We start from the raw sequence: 13,943 nt of genomic DNA, 5'->3' as shown, positions 1-13,943 counted from the left end.
TATAGTTGTGTACACAGCCTAGCCTACTGTAGAATACCTGTGCGTGAATGCACATACTGTAAGGTGGTTTTGAGACCTATGATGTTGTAATTTCTTACTCCGAGCGAATGAATATCGTTTACGAAACCTTCTCATCTCCACTAGTTCTAAGTTCTGACCTCTTGTGGATACCAGAGGAATTACTAGACACAGACAGTGGAGACCAGTGTGTTATTTTCCTGTTTCAGAAGGTAGGCCTACCAGTATTCGTTACATGACGTGAATCCTTTATCATACACTAATAATCAAATCTACTTACAGAACAGAATAACCCGTTTTAATCTCACTAGTTTTAATTGGAAAACATTTCGAAAATAGGTCAGAGAAGCAGTGCACATCAAATTCATAGTTAGTACATCATCGGAAAATAGGATACACATGATAAATAGGAAAAAAACATAAATATGCCAAAACCATTCACTTTAACTTAACATGTCATTCAGATGTAGAGCAGAGTACCTGCACTTTTCCATGAATTTATTACACTCATTGAGAATAATTTTCCTTAATGGATAAAAAACACTAAAATCAGACACTCAGAATTACCAACAGGTCATTCTACAAATATCATAATCTTTCATAATTGGCATTGTTACAAACAAAATTGTACACAATTCAATGCAGAGGTTTAACACTTTGTTACAAAAAAAGGCAAACGGGAATAGAACAGTGTGACAAAACGTAAAATTATTGGCAACATAAAGACAGACAACAGCAAATATTAACATAATTAAGGAAAAAAGATTAAGCTTATCAGTACCTTTCAGTTGACTGTAGATATAAAGCACTGATTAACTTTGAGATTATCCTGTCTGGATCCAGTCATGCAAAATCTAACACATTTCACACTGAAGGGATCTCACATTTTGCCAAACCTATGCAAACTGTTCCATGCCTAACTGTATTTCTGCCTATGTCAAATTAAGCCTTAGACTGTAATGTAATGCATTAACGGCCCAACAGAAACCCAGCCACTCAACTGAGCAACCCTGCTCAAGTTTAATCCTAACTGATAATGCCACTGCATCGTCTCATCTGTGGCCAAAGGCAGCTCACGTGGAGTCCTTACTGAACAACTGCCAAGTCTCAATAAAACTCAGAACTTCATGACAGAAAGCCATCCATGTGCCTCACTCAATACACACATACACAAAGAACCCACACTACCCCCTTCCCTGAAAATAACAACAAACAAATTACATCTGCAGTCCGTTGGGAGGTTTAAAAAAAAAAAAAAGGCATGGCTCAGTCACAGAAGGTTTTAAATATGTATACTTCAAAAATGAAAATTAGAAATCAAACATCCCAACATTTGGGGGAACTAACTAGACCAACACAATATGCATTTCAAGTCTATCGCAGCTTCCATCCACTCGAAAATGGTCCAGCATAGCAACTTCCAACACTGTGACTACTAAAGAGTTGCTACAATTTACTAGCACTGTGACTATTTCCATCCACAAATATGGGCACATCTTGAGTAAATCAACTACTAGTTCTATCCATCTAGGCCAAAGGTGATTCACTGATACAAGTGTGATAAAACTAAGAACTTGCAACTACCTCAGGAGAATGCACATGGAACTGTCTAGAGTAGGTGATATAGACGAGCACACCAGATGTGAGGAGAAAAAAAGCTCTACATTGGTCTGAAAACATGCACATACTAAATATTCTTTGCATGGCAGATTTGTCTGTTTGCATACATGATCCAGTGGCATTCACTCAAGTCAAGGATGCTGCACTTTAGGAGGATGGTACTCACATGAGAATCAAGCCCCCCCGCCATCCTGTCATACATGAGACCTTAAATGGTTCTGCGAGAGTGCATATTTAAGCCTTTTACGCCTTTGGCGCAGAATTAAAACAATAATAACAGAGTCAAACAGAAAAACGTTTCTACATTAGTGGCTGTTATAGGTGTGTGTGGTACAGCTTGGCACCCAAGTGTATCAGGGACAAGATTACAGGAAGGTGCGTGGAGTCCAGTGTGTTAGGTGTCTTGAGTGCTTGCGTTCTTTTCCAACGCATCCCGAGAGTGACCAGGGCCTGTGTCTATCCAGCACGTTGAGGAGTAATTGCTTTCCTACACTATTGCATGGTCAGGGTGTGTGCGTAAGACTATAAGAAAGCACTGGGATTCGCTGCAGGGTCCTTCTGGTTCCTGTAGCGCATAGCCAGCCAAACACCCAAAATCTAGGAGGACAACAGAAACCAAACATTAGCCATTTCATTTTTCATTACTGCATTATCCCAGAAGCTATGAGAAAGACATTTTGAGAGGCATTCAAATTGCAGAGGGCCATAAAGTGATTAAAAATAAGAGACAGCTTTCAGTCAGTTTGCTTTCAGTTTGCATTGAGAACTAGTAATACATATCAGCATGGTGTTAGCCAGGATATGTTCCCATTTCACTGTGCATATGTATGGAGTCAGTAGAGGGAAGGTGTGGTGCGTTTGTTCTGACCTCCGTGAAGCTGAAGAAGAGGCCGACTCCTCCCAGGATGCGGAGCGCCTCGGAGGCATGCTGAAGCATCTTGTAGCCGCACGTCTCACATCCCGGAACACTCTTTTTACAAGGCTTCACAGGAGAGAATGGGGTTTTAGAATGTAGAGTGACCAGGGGTGTCAGGATTTGGAGGAAGAGAGCTTTAGCCAGTTAGCATTCAAGCTGGTCGCCACCACCTTTAAAAATGGTGTACGACATGGCAGCAGTTTAAAAAAAAAAAAAAAAAGCCAATTAGGTGCCACATTTTCGATGGCCATAAATTGTGCCATCTGTGTGGATTGAGCTGGCAATTTGCTGCTGGGAGAATCAACCGATCCACATGCACATTATACATCCCCAAATTTTATCGTTCATGTGGATTGGCTGCTCCTCCCAGCAGGAAACTGCCACCTCAATCACTAATCAGAAGCAACAGCATACCGTTGTCTCAATCTGTAATGTGGCACCTAATTGGCTAACTGTACATGGTGCCGGGAATGATGCAATTTCTGAAATTAATGAATGGGGGCGGCTCTTCCTCTCTCTCTCCAGTTCTATATAATACCTCCATGAGTGTGACCCACTTTAAAAGCATGCATAAACAACATTATCTGTCCATAACACATAACAGACAAAACGGTTCTCAAACCGTTGAAGGCCTTAATTCTTACCGCGGAACATCTTTCCCAATCACTTGTGAACTGCAGTTGATTTTGAGTGGTGTTGAGCAGTCCACAGCAGTCCAGCTTGTTCTCTAGATCCCCTTTGATTGTGTCGCTCATCAGTCCCCAGGTGGAGTTCAGCAGCTTGCCCTGGAACAGTTTACAAACTCAGGATTTTCACACAGGAGCACAGACAAATGGATGACAACAAAGAGAGCTGTGGAACTTATCCTCTTCGAACTAAATGTTACATTCTTTGGTTGGGGGTTATTCTACCAAGTAAGCTAAAGGCCAACTCTGGCTTATTTTTATTAGTCTCAATTGTGAGTCTTGATAAGTGAACATTCTATTCCATTACTGTGGCATGGTAATTTATGCAACTGAACTAGCCTGTTCTGTCTAGCCTGGCAATCTTAATTTAGCGTGTTTAGATTGTTCCATCAGTCGGAAATAAAAACCCAAAAGATGGTTCTGTCAAGAAAGTAATGAAATGGTCAGCATTCCTATTTAGGCTACTGAAGTTTATTGACAAATTGGAGGATCATGGCATCAGGAACCACTCGTAGACTCATATGTATCCTTCTCATCTGCCCAGAAGGCATTTATCGTGTGGCAGTAGTCAGCCTCTACATCAAATTTAAGCTGAATGATTTTTAAACAGATTGCTAAAATGTATGCTTCTGCTGCCTTAGCTAAGTTGTTGTATTGTGCTTGACTAATCAACATGTACAGTAACCTCCAGAATTACTGTACCTCTGCTAAAGTTGACTAAAAACAGGTATAAAAATTATCTTTTGGTGATTTATTGTAATCTCACAATGGAAACAATGAGGGGAAAATCCAACCCTTAAGGAAAGCATATTTATTCTGAGGAAAAGGAAACTCTCATAAAGAAATACATATTTTTAACAAAAACAATTGTGTCTCCCGCAATTATTGGCACCCCAAGAAAAATCTTCTACACAAAATGTAATAGAATCATTTTTCTATTTATGTTCACAGGGCCTAAATTTCAGCGCGGGATTGCAGATATCTCGCATAATTTATTCAAGTCCTGCAAATCTAGCCATCATAATGCGAGAAAGTCCCACACTGGCTGATAACGTTAATCTAATAATGGAGCGGCGTGAATGCGGGAATACTGACTGGACGGACTAACTTTTGACTTGAATTGAACGTAGCCCCATGCAGAGACACGCGCGCACAGAACCACTTTGCGGGTGCTTCTCTCAATCTCTCTCGCTCAGCAGGATTTGTCACCGCTGAGGTCAAATTACTTATTGTGCTTCTACATCAACTGCTAACCAACAAGAAATGAAAATAAAAGTTTAGCGATCAGGAACTGTCAGGAATTTTGCAAACACAAGTATTACATAAAGTGTGAGACACGAGGGAACATGTGTTCTCCATTTGAGGAACGTTATACGTGTGGACGTCTACAGACAGCTACAGCTACAGACACAGCAGGCCTACTTTCACTTTCTAGAGTGGGCTTTCATTACGTGAAAGAAATCCATCCTACTGTAAGGAAGAGACTATTTTTTTCTTTTCAATCCAGACACGATCAAATAGTCTATACCAGATGCCGTATAGGACATTCAAGACTCACTCATAGCTTTCTATTGAGTGGTGAAGATTCTCCATTATGCCAATTTTGCAAAATGCCTCTGTCAGTGAGACATATTTTGATCTGTTGCCCTGCCTTGAGAACCAAAAGACAATAATTTTATCATCAAAATTCTATAGCTGATGTTTTTAGTAAGGTCCCACCTTTGAAGGTTTTAGAATATCTTATTAGCATAGATTTTAAAAAGCATATTTAAGTTTCTGTAATACAGTGTTCTGGCCATTAAATAGCCTCAGTTGCGGAAATGGCCTTAAATTAAACAAACAAACAAACAAACAAACAATCATTACGTGAAAGATGCTTCACCAAAACAGCAATCACAAATTACCAAATGTAACATGTGTCACAAACACATACTCCTATTAGAAAATGAAATCCGAAATCATGCAAGTAGCCTAAGGACTATGTTAAGCGTCGTTCTCTCATTGACCCCCCCCCCACTGTATTAATCCCCCCTATGTGAAGCACTAAGATCCCCCAGATTTTGAAAAATGAATTTTAGGCCCGGAGTTAATCAGTGTCTGTGAACTGTCAGTTCATGATTTTCTTTTTCACTAGGGTATGAAAATAAAGTGACACAGAGGCTAAATCCCCTAGTCATTTTTTAACATGGGAAAGACAAGAGAATACACTAAATTTAGATAGAAGGAAAGTGTTTTGACATTTGTAAGGGGAAATTTGTCAGGCAACGGCTATACAAGTACTTGGTTGAAAATGGCCATATGTACAGTTAAAGGTGCCATGTGTAATGTCCGCCAAAAAATCAATTCATACTCCACATTCCATAAAAAATGGGGCAGTATACCTCCAGAAAGTGAGTTGGTCTACCCTAGAGTAACAACCGAGACACGTGTATTTCAGTTTGGCTGGCGGTTATGTTGCCCACATACCGCCTCCCATGGCCGAAACTGGTATTATGACACCTGTCGGGCTGTGGCTAGTAATTTAGCATGCTAATTCAGGTTGATATCTCTGCAGCACTATACCTTGTCATTTTTTTAATGACACCATCGCCCTTATTTCTTCTCATTCTTTTGATGCGTGTAGCTCATTTTTTGGATATTTTTACCTCAATTCTTACATATGGCACCTTTAACCCTTAGAACCCTAAGCTGTTTTTAGGGCATTTTCACTACCTTTATTCATAAGGATTTATTCTGGTCATTGTAAGTGCCACACACATATATTATATATTGTTTTTTTCAGGAGAGTCTAGGCTATTCAGATCTGTCATTTCATGTATTAATACTAGCATTGATTTTATTTTGATTTTTAAAGAATTAAAATATAAAAAGTGTATTATAAAAATTCTTATATTTTGACATGTATCTTACCACAGCAAGCTCACAACTCTACATGCATTTCATGTGTGTGTAGGGCAGACTGTCCTGAATCGGGCAATATAATTGCCATGTTGGAGGGATACTCTGGGGCTGAGCAATTTACAGAAATATTTGCTGTGTGATTTACGGAAATAAATGCCATTTTTTATTTAGTGATGAAAAATGACCTTTCTGCGCTCCATATCTGTGACACGAACTGATCTGACCTGACTTGACGCGAGGTTGCGTGTTAGCCTGTGTGTATGCAGTCATAATAATTCTCAACTTTTTACTGCATTGCCATGAACAAAGTAAAGGCAAAAAAGGTGTTTATTTGTTGAACAAATTGGGATGCAATGTGAGCCTTGAATTGGATGCCATGCAGGAATTTGCTAGGATCTCAAAACCGGAATATGAACATGCTTTGCCATAGAGAAACACATGATAGCATTGGATTATAAACATGCTTTGCCACAAGAACAGAAAAAACGTGGGGTAAGTCCAGCTATAGGAAGTTATTATTTTGCTGTCACTTCGTCTGTTTTATAACCCAGAAGGATGTACTTGGTATCAAATGATAGCTCTGAGTCTCCTCTTTCATCTGACATGCGTGGCATATCTATGCGATCACGGGTCCGCGAGTAATTCAAACGAGAGTAATGAGTGTGCAGCGTTGGTTTGTGTACATGACGTTATTATTTTGCAGTCACTTCGTCTGGTTTTATAAGCCAGAAGGATTGATAAACATGGTACCAATGGATAGCCCTGTGCCCCCTCTTTCATCTGATATGCTTGCCATATCGATGTGATCACGGGTTCGCGAGTAATTCAAACTAGAGTAATGTGTGTGCAGGTGAACGCAGAGAAGTATAGACTGTAAATATGGTGCAATTTGATTTAATTTCGTGATTTTTTTTAATTTTCATACTTGATCGTACAGACAAGTGTGTAGTCTCGTTGGAAAGCCCCACTTCTGCTCTGTCGTGCAATAAAGGTTTCATCTCGCTGCGATGAACCGTTCCAGAGCAATGTAACAGAGAAGAAAGGGTGTTTTTTTTGACGCACTTTGCGTCAATCGGGTTCTAAGGGTTAAAACAATAATAAAAATGTTCAAATCAACTGGAAATGTTACAATCATGCTTGGACAAAGACCCATGCTTATCTTGCCCCCACGCACACCACAGAGGATGGGAAGGGAGGCAAAAAATTCCATAAGAACCACTGTTGGAGTTTTACAAAAAAAAGGTATCATCTTGATCATTTAGAGGACATGCCTGGTAAAAACCGTTCCCGTCATTAAATTACAAATGTAAATGGCAGGAGTTATTGAATGCTACAGTGACTTTTGTCTGGAATTGTGGTCTATTGTCAGATGAAACAAAAATTGTGCTCTTTGGCAAGAAACCACTAGGTGGGTTTGGCTTACATAGAAGAATGACTATACTAAAAGGAAACCCATGCCTAATAAGAATTATGGTGGAGGGACTGTGATATTGTGTAGATACTTTTATTCCCAAATGCCTTGGGAGCCTTATTAAGGTGCTGGGTATCATGAACCTCAAGAAGAAAAAAAATTGGTATCATGAACCCCAAGAAAAAAAAATCAATGGAAATCTGTCACTACACTAAAAGTGGGTCATGATTGGATCATACATCAGGTCAATAAATTAAAACAAACGTCCAGATCAAAACAAAAATGGTTTACTGAACACAAATATCAGGGTGAACATTAAGCTTTCATTTAGAAGTATTTAAATGCCTCCAAAAGACACCTTGTTTAAACCTATCTGCAATAAGTCTAGCTGAACCCTTATACATTATGCTCGCTTTTAATATATTTTGAAATCAAACACGAAATCATGTAGCGCCATTTTCCAAAGTTGAAGCAAGTCTAGCATAGCACATGTATTGAAGTAATTGTGGTATAAATCCCTGCATCTCACCTGCTGCCCTTGATTCATAGCCAAGCAGGAACAGGACACTCCAAACTGGAACAGGAAGACAATGAACAGAATAACCATGTACTGCAAAAGAGTCAGTTAAGGGAGAGAAACCAATTTTCCACATCGCTTGCCCTATGCATTTTGGACAAAACTTCAAGGAAAAGAAAGTAACTACTAGCCATTAGGCCTACTTTAGAATTAAAAACATGAATCACAGCAGCAGCATGCCAGAGCCTTCACTATGGAGACAAACATAGAGTCAAAACAATATGTATATCCTAAATACTTTGCAGCTGAATATTTGATAGACAACCTCTCAATAAGACTTAATTCAACAAAAAATGGCTTGTCCCTGTCTTATCTAATATATTGCGGACTAACTGATCCCTTACGCAGTCATTGTGATTGAAAAGGATACAAAGAATAGCATGACTTGGTGGTGGTGGATGGCACCGATAAGGCCCACGATAGCGATGAGCAGAAGGAAGACGCCAACAGCTATAACGCCTCCAATGATGTGGATGCTGGAAACTATGCCGAAGCCCTTTCCCCATGCCGCCACACCTATCAGCAGCAGGCCCACCAGCTGAGGTAGAGAGAAAAACATGCATTATTATTCAACACAACTGAAACAACATGGCCTGGTTACAACAGGCCTTTGGTGTTTCTGACCTTTATACTGTGAATAAGGAGGATATATCTAATGGTCAGTGCTTTTGTACCATGAAGGAGGTTCCAGGCCCCATATTCAGCCTTAATAATTAAGGTATTGAATGGGATACAATCCCATCATCCACACGTTAACTTTACATTTTGATCAATTTATTGAAATAACATCTCGCAGCGCTATTTCCACAACGCCAAAATACCAAAATAGTAAGTGTAAGACTATAAATTCCACGCTGCCATGTAAATAAAAACAGGATTCTTGAACATTTCACAAAATCAAGTCCAAACCTCATCGGTACTGAGGTGAGACAAATTTGGTAGGGTTAAACCGGGTAAGAGACATTGAGATGGGTTAGGAGTCAAACTGCAACCTTTTCAACATCCTTTTGTGTTAGCCAACTGATAAGTTACAAACTGACAATCATGAAGTTTTCGAGTCCGACGTTCGCAAACACCAGGGTCCTGCTGAAATATCCAGGTAGTTTTTTTCCTGACCAAGCCAGACTGAAGCTTCTTGAACAGAGACTGCTACTACACTCAAGTGATTCTTCCATCATATTCAACAGAACAATGCTCATTGTGTTTCTCCCAGTCCTAACAGCAATTTGACCTAACGGGATGGTATGTAGCAGGATGGTTTTCAGTTAACGGGTCCAGGCATAAATATGGTCCTCACTAAGTTCGCTAACTTAAATATGTCTTCATCAGTAACTTTACAGCGCATGCTTGGGTATAGACCAAGACATTTACGCTATATAACAAGATAGTCTTATAGCTATTGTTTTAACTGACTAGACCAACAAGACCTAACAACCATTTGCTAGCCAACTTTGGTCAATAGCGGTTCATAATGTACAGCTATTAGCGTTAGCTAGCTAGCTAGCTACACAACTAGCCAACTGAAATGGCTTCTTACATAATCATTCGGCAAAAACCTCTTACTATTATTCATATGTAATTATATAATTCGCCCCAACGACTATCAGCCATACCAAAGAGACGTTTTAGTTTACGCAGATAACACTGGAAGAGAATCGAACAAATGGTTAGCTAGATTCTTGGTTATTAAATTAGGCTAGCTAACGTTAACAGCTGGATAGCTGGGTAACATCACAGTCCTTACAGGCGTCTAGACTGTCTGGTAAAATAAAACTTACCATGTACACAACATTAAGCGAGCACAAGGCATTTTTTGAACAAGTAAATCCTCCACAGACCATCCTTGACAGCGGACCTTTGAAAATCCCCACTTATTTTACAGTATATGTAAAGAAAACCTTTCCAGGGAAAAGACTGGACACAATTTCTAGTACCTAACGTCAAATGTTACCAAGCTCATGAGGCACGGGCGTAAAGAGGGCGTGGCTATGCGTCAGTATGACTCACGACCTTTGTGTTCATCACGCGGCACAGTCCAAAGCTTTACCTCTTGGACTATGAAATGTATGAAGTAAACACTATCCTAAGATAGTCATAGGCCTAATCATAAATCATGCATACTGTTATTATGGTGTTGAAAGATGCAGCAAAGCCTATAGCCTACCTGACTTGAACAACACCTTTGTACTTTACATGAATGATCTTGTTAGTATCAACCAACATTAAACATTTCAATTGTTTTTAAAATTTCAGAACGAGGCAACAAGTAATCAATTATTTACAAATATTATCATAATATGGCTCAATGGAGTGTCATGCATTTTATCAACAGGCCTATTTCTTGGATTAATGCGTAAGGATGCGTAATTAACACATAAGGCTGCTGGTCCTGATGGTATCCCCCGATGTGTACTCAGGGCCTGTGCAGTACAGCTGACTGAGGTTTGGACTGACATATTTAATCTGTCACTAGCCCACTAGCATGCTTTAAAACCACCTCCATTGTGCCGGTGCCAAAACACTCCAATGCAACAAGCCTTAATGACTTCCGTCCAGTTGCACTCACCCCCATCATCATGAAGTGCTTCGAGAGGCTGGTCCTGGCCCACCTCAAGACTTGCTTACTTCCCTCACTGGACCCCTTCCAATTCGCCTACCGTCAGAACAGGAGCACAGAGGATGCCATCTCTACAGCACTTCACTCTGCCCTGTCCCACTTTGACAATTGCAACACCTATGTGAGAATGCTGTTCATTGACTTCAGCTCAGCATTCAACACCATCATCCCCTCCAAATTGATCACCAAACTCAGTGAACTGGGTATCAATACCTCCCTCTGTAACTGGATTGCGGACTCCCTAACCAACAGACCTCAGCCTGTTAGGTTAGATAACCACACCTCCTCAACCATCACCCTGAACACCGGCGTACCACAGGGATGTGTGCTGAACCCTATCCTATACTCCCTCTTTACCTACGACTGCACACTTGTACATGGTTCTAACACCATTGTCAAGTTTACAGATAACACTACGGTGATTGGTCTCATCAGTAACAATGATGAGACGGCCTACAGGGAGGAGGTCCAGCACCTAACATCGTGGTGCACTGACAACAACCTGGCTCTCAACACCAAGAAGACCAATGAGCTCATTGTGGACTTCAGCACATACCCATTCTCATCAACGAGACTGAGGTGGAGCGTGTCACCAGCGTCAGGTTTCTGGGTGTCCACATCTCTGAGGACCTCTCTTGGACCCTCAACACCTCTACCCTGATCAAGAAAGCTCACCACTCACTCTTCTTTCTAAGGAGACTAAAGAAGGTCCACCTGTCTCCTCAGATCCTGGTGAACCTCTACCGCTGCACCCTCGAGAGCATCCTCACCAACTGTGTCACAGTTTGGTATGGCAACTGCTCTGCCTACGACCGAAAAGCACTGCAGAGGGTGGTGAGGGCAAGCCGCGCCGCAGCATCATCAAAGATTGTTCTCACCCCAACCACAGACTGTTCACCCTACTCCCCTCTAGGAGGCATTACAGGTCTCTCCGCACCCAAACCAGCAGGTTCAGAGGAAGCTTCTTTGATGTGTGTTTAGATTGGATATGTGCAGCAAACAAGTGACTCTCTTACTCTTCCATTGACTTCCATTGTATTAAAAGAGCACCACATGTGGTGCAAAGTGGTACTGCAGATCCAGTACAAATTCAGTGGATTTATAGACAATATTTTAAAAAAATCTTATCTCAATGAAGAAACTCAGCAACAAGCCCAAATTTTGGGCAGATGATCCTCACATACAGAATGATATATGGTAAATTTAAAAAAAAATCCTGTTAACTGTCCACGTGGTGAAATGAGAAGATGAAAACAGGCTTTTTGAAAATCAGGCCCAATTTAAAAAAAATGCTCTGAAAATATGAAAATGATAACAACCAAAGGACAGGACAGGACCTTATAATACATATATGTGTAGGAAAAAAATCTGATGAATTTGTGTCACATACTTTCTGAATGAGAAGCCCTCAAAAGTGATGATGTCTTTTCACATTATGAATTTATAGCCATTTTCAGAGCTTTGCAGAGGGGAAAGTACACAAGATATGTCTGATCCGATTGGATTTTTTAATTCAACAGGAAAATGTACTTCTATTCACATAGTTTCACTAATGTGTGTGAAATACCAAAAGAGCCAATAATGCTGGAAGTTGAACAAAAAGGATTGTTCACCACAATGCTTAAAATGACTTGAAGTTTCAAAGGGCTGTAGTTTTGCAACGATTAGTTATCCAGATATACTATTTAAGATCTATGCATGGATTTGGTCTACAAACACCTGTGATTTTTTTCAGATTTTTTCGGAGAGGGTCACCTGCCAAATTGTGCTGAAATTGGGTGATTTCACACGGAATGACCCTCTAGCTCTGCATCCCGGTGACAACCAACCAATGAAGCCCCCCCCCCCCCCCCCCCCCCCCCACACACACACACAAACACACACAATTGCGCTATATTCCACCCATAGTGTTTTATTTATTTACAAATGTACATACTGTAATTACACTTAGCCATATTCTACTGCTCTTCATCCTGCACATACACTTATTCTTACTACTCTTATAATGTTACTGCTACAGTGGTACTGTTACCACACTGCACATAGCTGTACACACTGTACATATCTGTCTATATGGTTCATACTGAATATCCATATTTATTCAGTTTTTCTTATAATATATTCTGTTAATACACTGCATATATCTATATTATTCTTATGGTACTGCCACATTGCACATATCTGTACATGTTGTTCATACATTTTTCATATTACATAGCCATATTTATTTTGCTCTTATAAGGTCACTGCTAATACACTGCACATATTTATATTTAATTTAGATTACTCTAAACCACCTTCTGTAAATCAATATGTATACTACTGTCTACATTGCACTATATTTCTTGTCCTGTCTATGTACCACCTGTCTATACTTTGTAGTCTGGGTGCCAGCCGAACTTAGCCCCGCCCAAATTCAGGCTATATACTTTGTATATCACATTGCACTTTTTTGCTTTTTTTGCACTTCTGGTTAAACACAAACTGCATTTTGTTGTCTTTGCACTTCTACTCTGCACAAAGACAATAAAGTTGAATCTAATCTAATCTAATCTAATCTATTTCATTTTCATGAAGGCATCTCCCTCTAGATTGTTGAGACATTTCACATAAATGTTCTTTAAAGTAACATAATGTAGTTATTTTACCTTAATGCTTAAAACTAATGTTGATACCACACTAACTTACAATAAATGATGGTGCCCACAACACCTATTGCGCTAATGTTGTTGTCGCGGGTAGGACCATGACCCTCATGAAAAGGGGAATTCCTACATTGTGTTTCTTAAGCAATGACAAAATAGCCACTGATGTAACAGAGACTTCAGTTGCCCCAACATTACAACATCATTAATACATCGTGTTTCCCTGAGAAATCTACATAATATAGCCTATGAAATAATCGATTCAATCATTTAGGCCTTCATAAAATACCTTTATTATTCACTAATATGTCCTATACAAACCCTTTACAAGATTAAATCATTTAAATACATGATAACAGTGTTCTCCAACACTTACCAAAAATGTTCTTTGGTTCTTTTGATGTAAAATAAGTGCAGAATAAGTCAAGGTTAGACTTCAACACACCAGAAGATGATCTCAGGAAAAGAAAGCTCTAGCTGTTTGGGCCACGACAAACCGTTACAGTAAACCCCACCGCAAGATCCTGTTTGTGATACACTGAGCACTCAGTC

The 13,943-nt window shown here is 39.9% G+C and overlaps 1 protein-coding gene across 2 annotated transcripts; it reads right to left on the bottom strand.

Moving 5' to 3' along the window:
* Positions 1–294: 294 nt before the first annotated feature.
* Positions 295–13,864, bottom strand: tspan31 (tetraspanin 31). Of its 2 annotated transcripts, none has more exons than XM_076276480.1 (6): positions 13,768–13,864; positions 8,500–8,667; positions 8,082–8,162; positions 3,199–3,339; positions 2,507–2,620; positions 295–2,235 (listed from the first exon to the last, which is right to left on the bottom strand). In XM_076276480.1, exons 2-6 carry the CDS (start codon positions 8,509–8,511, stop codon positions 2,161–2,163), a joined length of 423 nt encoding a protein of 140 aa, XP_076132595.1. In that variant the 5' UTR covers positions 8,512–8,667; positions 13,768–13,864; the 3' UTR covers positions 295–2,160. The 2 variants fall into 2 exon arrangements, with proteins under 2 accessions (XP_076132595.1, XP_076132594.1); XM_076276479.1 differs by lacking the exon at positions 13,768–13,864 and adding an exon at positions 9,908–10,083.
* Positions 13,865–13,943: the final 79 nt, after the last annotated feature.

This window comes from Alosa pseudoharengus, unplaced genomic scaffold (assembly GCF_046254945.1).
Source record: "Alosa pseudoharengus isolate Yale_2024_CS ecotype anadromous, Long Island Sound unplaced genomic scaffold, YU_APseudo_1.1 YU_APseudo_1.1_scf_9, whole genome shotgun sequence".
In the NCBI taxonomy this organism is placed as follows: Eukaryota; Metazoa; Chordata; class Actinopteri; order Clupeiformes; family Clupeidae; genus Alosa; species Alosa pseudoharengus.
This window is presented reverse-complemented; position numbering and strand designations above follow the sequence as displayed.

Excerpts from the sequence above, each read along its gene's own strand:
- tspan31 (XM_076276479.1), bottom strand. The coding sequence starts at position 9,970 with ATGGTCTGTGGAGGATTTACTTGTTCAAAAAATGCCTTGTGCTCGCTT. Across the intron at positions 2,621-3,198 it reads ATTGGGAAAGATGTTCCGCG|CCTTGTAAAAAGAGTGTTCC; the intron begins GTAAGAATTAAG and ends TCTCCTGTGAAG. Across the intron at positions 2,236-2,506 it reads TCTTCTTCAGCTTCACGGAG|ATTTTGGGTGTTTGGCTGGC; the intron begins GTCAGAACAAAC and ends TTGTCCTCCTAG.